The following is a 12194-nucleotide window of genomic DNA, read 5'->3' as shown; positions in this document are numbered from 1 at the left end:
GGGGGAGTGGGAGAGGGAGAAGCAGGGGGAGTGGGAGAGGGAGAAGCAGGCTTCCCGCTGAGCAGGGAGCCCAGACACTTAAAGACTGAGCCACCCAGGTGCCCTAGGACGAAGTCTTGAGAGACATTGGAATTTTTATCAGGTGTGGGATTGGGGTTTTAGGATTCCAGTCAGTTAATCAAAAAGGGCAAGATGATATATGACATTAGCAAAACTCAGATTATCTTTAAATTTAAAGCTTTGATTGAGGGTAATGTTTTGTTAATGCTAGAAGAAAAAAACTCACCTTGGTGATGCAAAAACAAATAGTAGGTCTTGACTCTTTTTCTATTGGGTGATGCAAATCCTTTTTACCTAAATATTCCTATTTTATTTTGTATGTATCTGGGAAATACATATAAGTAAATAATTATAATAATTTTGGGGGATGGGCAAGAATTCAGTAATTTTAGACAAGAAAATACTTCACACAAAAGATTGGAAGAAAATGGATAACATTTTAATAGTGTCTTTAGAAAGTAGAGTTATGATGCTTTTTATTCCTTGCTTGCTTTTTCGCTTTTAATAAATATAATAACTTGGGGCACCTGGGTGGCTCAGATGGTTAAGCATCTGTCTTCGGCTCAGGTCGTGATCCTGGGGTCCTGGGATCGAACCCCACATCGGGCTCCTGGTTCAGCGGGGAGTCTGCTTCTCCCTCTCCCTCTGCCTCTCCCCCGCTCATGCTCTCTCTCCCTCTGTATCTCTGTGTCTCAAATGAATAAATAAAAATCTTTAAAAAAAATATATAATAACTTGAGTTATTAACTTCAGTGTGAGAACACCATTTCATTTAAGAGTTTTATTTATATTACATTGTTCTAAATATGGAAATTGAGTCCTCCAGGCTTGAGGGGAAGTGAAACAAGGATAATTTATCTAGATTCTGAGTGTTTCTACAGTGAGTAAAGTAATAGGAACTGGCTCTCACTAGTTCTAGGCCATTAGTATAATTCTTCTTAGTCCTCTTGTTCATTTTTTGGAATGGACTTAAAAAAGACACATTCAAAAACAATGGCTTTTAAATCTTCATAGAAATGGTAAAAATACAACTTCCTGCTTTTGTGTGATAGTTTCCATCTTTCAAAATGGCAGATTTGGGGGTGCCTGGGTGGCTCAGTAGGTTAAGCGTCTGACTTCGGCTCAGGTCATGATCCCAGGGTCCTGGGATCAAGCTCTGCGTTGGGCTCCTTGCTCAGCGGGAAGCCTGCTTCTCCCTCTCCCTCTGCCTGCCGCTCCCCCTGCTTGTGTTATCTCTCTCTCTCACTCTTTCTTTCTCTGTGTCAAATAAATAAAAATAAATAATAAAAAAAAATGGCAGATTTGGCATTTTCTCATGGAGTTTCACAGCTGTTCTGTGATGCACCTTCCCAACTTTAGGAAAATGTTACTTTTACCCTCTACCAAGAGTTGTTATCCCATGTTCTCTTCCTGCTCTCATTTGAACTTCTTGAGGAAGTGGTTTATTCTAGCAGTCTCTATTGCCTCTCTTCCTTCTCACCCTCCCACTGGTCTTGGTGATTGGGACTGTTAACAGTGATCCTATTGTTAAATCAATTACATTTTGGCTCTCATCCTAAATAATGGTAATTATTATTAACTTTTTTTTTGAGAGACAGAGACTTAGATTAAACTACTAACTATATCCTACTGACTCCCTAACATTTTTAAACCATTCAAGTAATCCATGATTAATATAATCTAGTTTGGGAATACAGATATGCACTAAAAATATGCATCTGTAGTCCCACCAGCCAAAGTAATGTTTTGCTCTATATTCTTCTAAGCAACTTTGTCTGCATATATATATATATATTCTTAGAAATTAAAATACATACATACAAGAATGGAATTGTGCTGTAATACTATTTTTTTCTAATATTTTTAACTTGATGTTTCACCTAAAAGTATGATGATGGCTTTCATGTCAATAAAATCTGTCACACTTTAAAATAGATTTATAGTTTTTCTTCATATATGTTCATCATAATATATTTAATCAAAAATATATGTTTGGAAATTTAGATTATTTCCAATGTTTTGCTTATATCAATAAAATTGTGATGCACATATTCATACATATTTCTTTACATATGTCCTGTTCATTTCCTCAGATTAATTTCCTAGAAATTGAATGGTTAGCTGAATATCTAAAGGTTTTGAATACATATTGTTAGATTTCTCCCTGGAAATTTGCTTTTAAAAGTATATTTAAGAGTGCCTACTTGCTCTCATCTTTGCCAACATTGAACATTAACTTCGTTTTAAATCTTTGTCAATGCAATCGGAATAAAAATGGGGGTGAACTTTTTGGGGTGGGAGAGAAGTAGTCCATTCTATTTTTCAGTTCATCCATTAACTTTAAAGAGCAGCTAGAAATAGTCACTAACCTCCTTGCCTTACATATTAGTCTGCTTGGACTGGTCTGACAAAATACCATAGTTTACATGGCTTAAACAAGAGAAATTTATTTTCTCACAGTTCTGGAGGCTGGAAAATCCCAAGATGAAAGTGCTGACCAGTTCAGTTTCTAGTCAGGGCTCCCTTCCTGGCTTGTAGACCTTGATTTCTTACTATGTTCTCACATGGCCTTTCCTCAGGGTCTGTATGCTTACAGGGAGAGAGCTCGTTAATGTCTCTTCTTATAAGAACACGAATCCTGTAGGATTGGGGCCCCACCCTCATGACCTCATTTAACCTTCATTATTTCCTTAGAAGCCCCTTTTCCAAATAGAGCCACAGTGGGGATTTCCACTAGAACATATAAATTCAGGGAGGTGGACACAAACATTCAGACCATAATGCCAAACATTCAGATTCAGTCCATATGCCTTGTCAAGTAGAACACAAGTTCTGTTTTTTTGTGTGTTTTTTGTTTGTTTGTTTGTTTGTTTTTTGTTTTTTGTAACTGTGGAAGAGGAGAAGTAGGTTTATTGTACTTTGTGGCCAATTTTTTAAGTGGGTCTGAGTTTCTGTATGTTAAATATACCTTTCCTTATTACTTGTTTTATTATCCTTCTTCCCCAAATCCTTATCCAAATCATTTTCTCCTCTCTCCTTAATAAATTATTTTATTCCATTGCTATTTAGACTGTGTCTTATAGCCTTTTAGAAAGTCAAGAAGGAATTCTGAGGGTCTGGCAGGAATTTAGAAATTGAATTATAAGCACCTACTCAATACTATACCAATATTCCAAATAATCTCATTTCCACATCAGCACTTAAAAATAATGTATCTTAAGAGTCAAAAGGGATGTATCCAGAGTCTTTCTAAGCCTTGCTTCATATCTGGGAGATATGAAGGAAGTAGGATAGTGCAGAATTAGGTCAACTCTTTCACTGTTGCCTTTAAAAATGTCCAGGAACAGTTTGCCTGTTGCTTATCCAAAAATAAACACAGACACAGGCCAGTGAACTAATAATATTAATTGATGCTATCCTAACAAATAGGTCAAATAGAACAAAACCACAACTTTTCCTGTGCTGTTACCTCTTGGTACATGATGTCAAAAGCAGATGCTGTTCTGGTGTCCTAGTGTGTCGGAGATGAAAAAGACAAGGAAAGCTGACCGCGTGGAAGATCTTCTGCACGTCATAAAGGAGGCCTCCTGCTGGAGCCTCAGGAAGTATAGCCAGTTTGTGGTGTAGTTATCTGGAGAAGGAAAGAGAGGGCTAGCAAATCCCTCTCCCTGCCTTGCCAAAATCTGAACTCTGAGTCCCTTCAAACGGAGTACTATAATTTATTATTCACCAACAGCAGACAAATCAAATGAAAGGAATGATTAATGTTGTGTTTGGGTTTTTTGTTAGTTTTGTTTGTTTTGGGGGGATTATTAAGCTGCCTGTTCTGTCTTTTGGGTAGAAGTATTTGTTGTTTTGGAAGGAATAACAGATAAGTACCACTTTCTCTGTCTATGGCTACAATCAAAAGGTTTTAACCTTGGGGAAACAATGGCAGAGTGTTTGATTTATTCTTCTTTTTCTAGACTAGGCACTGTAAATTAAAATTATAATTAAATCTCAGAGTAAGGAGAGGTCCATGTCACTCCTGTTGTGGCTATAAACAGTTCAGGCATTGTTTCCCTACTCAGCCAGAATGGGGGTTGATAGTCACATTTTTTTTTTTTTTTTAATGGCACCAACGGCTTCTTCTACTTATAAATAAACACCAGTCTTCATCTTTTTTAATCCAATGTTTTAGGACTTACCTTTATACAACATATAACTCATAGATTATTTCCTCTTTTTCTTTCCCAGATTTAAATTCTTATCCAGATCTATTCCTTATGATTTTTGATTCTTTTAAAGTATTTCTCATCAGCCTATTTATTGCTTAGTCCTCTTGAAGAATGGATGCATATATAGTTCACCTTTAGAGAATACTTTTTCTAACACTTTTCTAACCTTTAACATAATAATATGAGAACACTCAGTTGCTCAGCAGCCTAGTCCTCAATATAAAAAAAATAAGAACTTGAGAGGAAAGCAAGTGTAGTAGTTCTCTTTAAAAATTTAACTAAAAAAAGATTGAAGTGTAGCATGCATCCAGACATGGCATTTCTTCCTGAAGTCTAACACAAGCTTCTCTGAAAATTGGTAATAATTATATAGGCCAACAAATGCCTAATTAAAAATCTATCTTTTGGTTTTCATAGTCCTTGCAGTCTTCACATTTTTAAATACTCCTCCTCAATTAGAAATCTTCCGTGATAGAAATCTTTATGAAAAAAACAAAAGATTTTATGTTTGATTACTATGTGAGTATTTTAAATAGAGTTAGTAATATCTGGACATATGTTTTCCCATCATTATTAATTAACAGTGTTTCTATATTACATGCAGTTCTGTTTTTCTTCAGGCTTTGACTAAAAACATGCCATTTCAACAGTTGACACACATGAAGCACAATTACATCTCAAAGTATTATCTAGTTGTTCTATTTGTACATTGAAAACAATTTTCCCCTGCTTCATCCCACATTGAAGCAGAAACAAAGATTCAAACACTCTGCCAACCCAATTTCTAGCCAGAGATTTTCTCTCAGACGCATTTTTTTTAGGGGTAGTTCTTCATTCTTGGGATGACAGACAAGTAGGGCCTGGGAAAAGGAGAGACAGAAAGCAGAACTAAAAAAGAGATGAGCTTTGGAAGGAGGAATGTGAGAACCATCTTGGCAAAGGACAAGAGAGCAGAATGAAAAGATTCAGAGGATGGGTTATCCCAAAGCTTGTATCTCCTTCATCTGCAACCTCACTCTCTTCTGACTGATCAGTACTGGGCAACCTGCAGATCAGTGGTCCTAACCAACCCCTGAACAGAGGGTGGCAAGTTTGAACACTTCAGTGGGAAAAGAGGGGCCTCAGGAAAGGACCTCCCTTTGACCAGGTGGAAATGAATTGAACACTGGGAAATTCTCCTCTGACCAGAGGGAGTGCTAACCCCACTATCTTTATTTACAGGTGCTTTTATGAAGTACCAGTAACAATAAGTGACTTTTTTGAGGATAAGACAATCAAATCTTATGCTCAAAAAACAGAGATTTGCCCCCACAGAAAATATCGAAGGGAACATATGAAAGCTGTTAAGACAATTTCAAAAAGGAATTCCAGTTAATGTTTGAACAATGGTTATGTTATTGACATAATTGTTCAACCTGCTATGGTCACTGTTTTGAAGAGGGAAGACTTAGATAGTTCAGTCATTCTTCTAACTTGAAAGACTCATAACTAAACATTATACCTAACAATATGAATCTGAAGGTAACACTTTTCAAGCAACAATACTCAGGTTTTAACAGACTTTCTTGAAAAACTTCTTAATCCAAAGAAGTGAAACAAGTGATCAGAGACAGTGTAGTAATGCAAAAGGAAAACAGGTTTTGGAGGCAGGCTTCTGTTCTCAGCTGTGTGAGCTTGGTAAGGTTAACTCAACTTCCCTGAGTTGTAGTTTGTTCATGCATAAAATGGGAAAATTACTGTCTACTTAGAACAGTTGTGATTAGTATTAAAGGAGATAATGTAAAAATGGCATATACTTGCTTATATGCCATGACTATTATGATAAATAATGGAACTTTGTAGACATTCCTGCAGTCTGGCAGGGTGCATGCTTTTGGGTAGATTGACTGAGGCAGCTGGTAAAAGCATTTCTTTTTTTTTTTTTTTTTTTTTAAAGATTTTACTTATTTATTTGACACAGAGAGAGATAATGAGAGCAGGAACACAAGCAGGGGGGAATGGAAGAGGGAGAAGCAGGCTTCCCGCTGAGCAGGGAGCCCGACGCGGGCTTGATCCCAGGACCCTGGGATCATGATCTGAGCCGAAGGCAGATGCTTAACGACTGAGCCACCCAGGCGCCCCAAGGACAGTAAATGTCTTATTTAAGATATCAAACTTGTCCATGCCACAACCACATAATTTCTTTTTTTAAAATCAAGTATGTTGTTGGCATTTGAGTGGCAGATATAGAGAAGAAAGAGCACTGGATTAGGAGGATGGATATATTTAAATTCTTGTCCCATTAGCAGCACATCCTAGCTCTATGACCTTGGGCCAAGTCATGTAACCTCTTTCAGCTTCATTTTCTTCAAGTAACTCAAGGAAAGTGGGGATGATAATTCTGTCCTTTGATTTATGGCATTATTTATGTGATGATCAAATGAAATAATATACACATTGAAAATTATTAAGTACCATGCCAATTTAAAACATTATTGGCTTGAGCCTAGATGAAATAAAACATAAGCATTCAAATTTAGACAAAATTAGGTTTTTATTATTAACTTCAATATCCTTTAGGGTAGAGGTGTAACAGTTTCCTTTTTTAAGATTCCTCTAATCAGTGGAGAAAATGAAACCTCTGACTGTTTTTTGAGAAGCAGCGGATAGTAATGGATAGTCACAGGTCTGGACATTGGGATCTAAGTCCTAATTTTGCTATTCACTATAACTTAGGGCAACTATCTTGCATGCTCTTTATGTGAGTTCCATCTTCTCTGAAATAATGGAGGCTCTTTTGTTTCCTTTTCCTTCTATAAACTTACGTGAGCATTCCTTTAAATGTACACCTTAGTTTTCTGTGGACATTTGAGAACTTCCCCTTTCACAACATGAATATAGTACGTGTTATCAAACCTGGTTCGTGTCCTGCAGTGGGGTCACTTGTAGGGGAAGAGATATTCTTAAATGTCAATATTAAGATTTAAATTCCAAAACTTAATATTCCATAAGAAAGAAATGCAAAAGAGTGATGTTTATGGTTAGTTTTCTAAGTGCATTTGACGTTGATTTTTTTGTTATTGCATCACTGTATTTATCTTTCAGAGAAAGATGTTATTGTTTTCCCCAGAAAGATACATATTTGCTTTGAGGTTCAGAAGGGTTCAGTTTTTGCCATATTTATTATAAAGTAGCATCCTCAAAACTACTTCAAATAAATGAGATAATTGGCCATGTCAGATTCTTCCATTGTGGATAGGGTTACCATTTATCAGTCAGTAATACACTTGGCAGGTAATGTGCTCACAGAATAGCATCTATTAGACACACACAGCCTTGATTTAATCTTGATCTTAATGAACAGTGATAAAGATGGTAAGACATAGGGTTAAAAATATAACCCAAACACTATTTATTTAGTTAGTCATCACATTTAAACTTCTGTTTTGGCAAGTAGGAGAAATAAAATAGCATTACTTACTTCATTCTTGAAAGATGTTCAGTTATTCAACTAATAATTATGGTGACTTGATTAATTAGTCCTTTTGCTTTTCTTTTTCTTCCTTCTATTGTCATCTTTTGTGTATGCCTTTTTCACCAGGTAATAAGATAAAAAAGAGAAAAACAAATTTATCTGTTTATATTACTTACTCATCTTAGTGAAAGCATTATTATGGTTTAAATCAGGATTTAAAAATTATTTGTAGATTTTATTTTTGCTTTTAAAATTTTTCATTAAAAAGTAGTGTTGTTTACATACTAAAACAATAAAGCCAAAGCTTCATGCTGTCCATTCTTTTCTTCCAACATAATTGCAATCAGTAGTTTGAGTGTCTTTCCAAACTATTTTCTGTGTATCTGTCCACATGATATTTACATATCTACAAGTATGGCTGGTATACATAGGGTTACGTGATAGTATGACATCCCACAATTTTCATTTTTAATTTAATAATATATCTTGAAGATCTTCAATAAAGGAATATCTTTCTTCTCTTTGATAAGTGCATATTAATTCACAGTACAGATGTATTATAGTTTATTTTTCCATTCCCTTCTTGAAAGTTATTTAAATTGTTTTTAATTTTTTGATATTACAGTTTTTCAACAAACATTCTATATACACCTTTTCCAGCACAGGTACATATCTGCAGGACATTCTTAGAAGCAGAATTGTTGAATTGAAGAGTATGTGTGCTTTAAATTTTCAGCTACTACCAGATTACCTTAAAATAATGCTTACCAGTACATATTCCTACCACCGATATACAAGAATACTTGTTTCCCCTTACCCTCACCATTACTTGATGTTATCAGTCTTTTAAGTTTGTGCAAATTTAATGAGCAAAAATCTAGTTAAAAAATTTGTAGTGAACGTCTTTTCACATATTTATTGGTCATTTTTATTTTCCTCTTTAGTGATGTTTATATGATTTTGATTATAGTGTTTTCTTTATATTTTCTTCATATTGTTTTGTATTTAATCTTGCACACGTTCTTATTATCCATTGGCTTATTGTTGTTGTTATTGTTTTAATTTGCAAAAGTTGTTTATACATTCTGGATGTAGTTTTCTCCATTCTATATTATGAAATATTTTCTTCTAATCTGTCATTTGATGTTGAACTTTGTTATTTTTGTTGTTGTTTGTTTAGCTGTTTGAAATTCATTATGCATTTGATACTACCAAATTTTTTCCCTTTGCCTTCTGTATTTTGTGCTTTGCGCATGATCTTCCTTTTTCCAAAGATTTTTATTTTCCATTTGTATGAATAAATCAAATGTTTTAGCTCATCAAGTATCTTTTAAGTAGCTGATTGGACTGTACTCCCACATTTCTCTATCTTTACAGAGGTCATGTGGTTTTCCATTAAAATTGAGAAAGCTTATTACTCTAGCTTTAGAGATGTGTGGCTATAACTTTTGATATAGTCATTTCAGCATGCTGCTTTTCCCAAGTGTAGTCATAATAAGGTAAACATTAAATATTGTCTGGTGTGTTTGGCCTCATGCATGAACTTGAATGATTCATGTAGATCATTATACAAGTGCTGTAGCTTGCACACCAAACTTGCTGTCTGAGCTGTTAATCAAAGTGCTTATGTATCTGCATATTTTTCTTCTCAATTCTCTATACTGATTTTAAATGTTATGCAGTTCACAATTAGACAATGTTTTTTTAAATTTTTTTTAGACAATGATTTTAATTCTCACTGTTTAATAAAATACCATATTTTAGGTGGAGAAATGAAAAGCTTACTCATAAAAATTTACTTTTTCCTTCAGTTTTGTCAAAGCAGCACGCTTCACAAGTCCTGGTTAGGAAACGCCGTGCAAATTCTATGTTTGAAGAAACCAAAAAGGGTAATCTTGAAAGAGAATGCATTGAAGAATTGTGCAATAAAGAAGAAGCCAGGGAGGTCTTTGAAAATGACCCTGAAACGGTAAGAATTTATGAAATCTAATTAGATTAGATTTAATTACATACCTAGACATATAATTAAAGACTGAACATTTCCAGCTTGAGTCCGTGTTCCCTTGTGTTCCTTTTTTTTATAAAGATTTTATTTATTTATTCATGAGAGAGAGAGAGAGAGAGAGAAGCAGAGGGAGAAACAGGCTCCCAAGGAGCAGGGAGCCCGATGCGGGACTTGATCCTAGGACCCTGGGATCATGACCTGAGCCGAAGGCAGACGCTTAACCATCTGAGCCACCCAGGCGCCCTTTAAAGTTAATGATAATGTATATCTCCTTCTACATGTAAACACTGAAGCATTTCAGGAAAAGTAACTTCAGAGGAAAGTGGGCTTGTTAGGAAGACACTATTGTCAAAGCAATGTGCTCTGACCAAAGTATAATTCAGTTATATTTCATTATCAGCAAGTGGTCTTGACCTCATGGTTTGTAAATACTTTCTTCCTAACTGGAATTTGGTAGTATTGGGTAGGTGGAGAAGAAGGTATCTCCCCACAATATGTGTGTGTGTGCGTGACTGCATTATCACTATACTTCATTAAATCTCTCCGTTGGCATTTTTAACCAGGCTTTAGAAGACAAGGCTATCTAATCCAGAGCTTGATACATCATAGCTACTCAGTGAATGCTTACTGAAGAATTCATTACAGTACTGTATTCCCTAAGTATAATTTTTTCCATAAAGCCTTGGGAAGTTTCCTGAACCCACTTGATATGATCACTAATCCCTGGGGTTAGAATTTATATATTTAGTGTATAAATTTTTCCAAGTTAGTCTAGAAGAATTTAATCATAAAGACCACTAAATAGCATACAGAAATATGGGACCCCGGACCTTATCTTTAGTCTCCTAATTTTCCTAGGGAAGGATGTTTTCTAATATGCCCTGTGGAAAACAGGATTATAAACAGGGCCTCTAAAAATTAGGATGAAGATGACCTTGAGAATTCAAATATAATAGCCATCAGGGTTACCTCAGATATATTTCCTGAGATGAACTATGTAACCCAAAGGAAATGAGGGAGAAAACATATACAAAGTAGCTCCTTTAGCTCAGTCATGGCTCCTGGGACCATCAGACTAGATGAGAGATAATGAGCAGGAACATTTGTCTAGAGTTAGAGAACTTGTCCAAGACAGTAACAACTTGTGTTCCCCAGAGTTCCTCTTTAATCCTTTTATTTCTACCTACTCTAATAGGTTCTAAGAATATTTTTTCTAAGGTACCCAAAGAATAATTTTTAATACTCTGCAGGATTGAGCCAGTTTTGTTGCTTTTTGTGGATAAGCAATTGACAAGACAAAATATTTTTTTCACACTGTATAGCAGATTAGTACTCTTATTGTGCAGGATGTGCATATATATCACAATATAATATAATATTATTTATTATAGAAATTTAAATATATACCACAGTAGTCGGAACAATTTAATAAGCCCCCATATACCTTCCCAGACTTCAGCAATTATCAACAGTCAGCCATTCTTGTTTTGTCTGTTCTCTACCCCACCGAGTCTAATTTTTGTTTTGTTTTGCTGGATCATTTAAGGCAAGCCTGCATCCCTGAGATATCATATTATTACAGTGCCCATAAATACTTGAGTATATATTTCTAACATTATAAGTATGTTCTTGTAGCTTAGCCTCTGAATGGCAAATGGAGAGTGAGGTGTAAGACCATAGTGGAGAGAAGGGAAACTAGTTGAGAAGGGAAACTCATTTATGTGCTTCCTCCCCTCCACTTTCTGACATTGGTCTCATATACAAAAGAGAAGGATGACAGAGAGTAAAGAAAAAAATGGGAGAAATGAAAGGCAAGGAAAAAGAAACATTTGTGACTGCTCCTCATTTTCTTTCTTTTTCCTTTTTAAAGATTTTATTTATTTGAGAGAGAGAGAGTGAGAACAAGAGAGAACATGAGCTGGGGAGAGGCAGATGGAGAGGGAGAAGCAGACTCACCGCTGAGCCAGGAGCCCAATGCGGGGCTCGATCCCAGGACCCTGAGATCATGAACCAAGCTGAAGGCAGATGCCCAACCGACTGAGCCACCCAGGCGCCCCTGCTTCTCATTTTCTATCCTGCCCCAGCCTCTCCCTGTCCACGTCCCTAATATCCTAGTTCACACTCCCAGTCTCCACCCTGTTGCTCACCTCACCACTGTCCCTAATATCTACTTCTCACACCTACATCATCTCCTTTTGAACCTATTCATTGTTGCTTATCTTCCTGGCTTTTGTTCTGTAGAAGAAAACACCACTGTTTGAATTACTTAGTGGGAGATCCCATCCTTATAAACGAGTAGACAAATGTTCTATAGGTTTATATGGGAGAGGAGGCAAGAGCGGAGACTTTGGCTCTGAACTGGATGAGGTATATTCCTTACTTGAGTATGTTTTTGTGTAGAAACACTGGTTTCTTGTGAGGTGTTCTTATGCTGTTAATGTTACACATTAGATATATT

The 12194-nt window shown here is 35.8% G+C and overlaps 1 protein-coding gene across 1 annotated transcript in view; it reads left to right on the top strand.

Moving 5' to 3' along the window:
• The window catches only part of PROS1 (protein S), a 61399-nt gene that overhangs the window by 8570 nt on the left and 40635 nt on the right, over window positions 1–12194 (top strand). The window contains exon 2 of the mRNA XM_035015174.1: window positions 9543–9700. Within this exon, the coding sequence (XP_034871065.1) occupies window positions 9543–9700 (158 nt within the window). The remainder of the gene's footprint in view (window positions 1–9542; window positions 9701–12194) is intronic.

Source organism: Mirounga leonina, unplaced genomic scaffold (genome assembly GCF_011800145.1).
Source record: "Mirounga leonina isolate KUSES-001 unplaced genomic scaffold, KU_Mleo_1.0 Mir_169, whole genome shotgun sequence".
Taxonomy (NCBI): Eukaryota; Metazoa; Chordata; class Mammalia; order Carnivora; family Phocidae; genus Mirounga; species Mirounga leonina.
The sequence above is the reverse complement of the archived record's forward strand: the minus strand, read 5'-3'. Positions and strand labels throughout refer to the sequence as shown.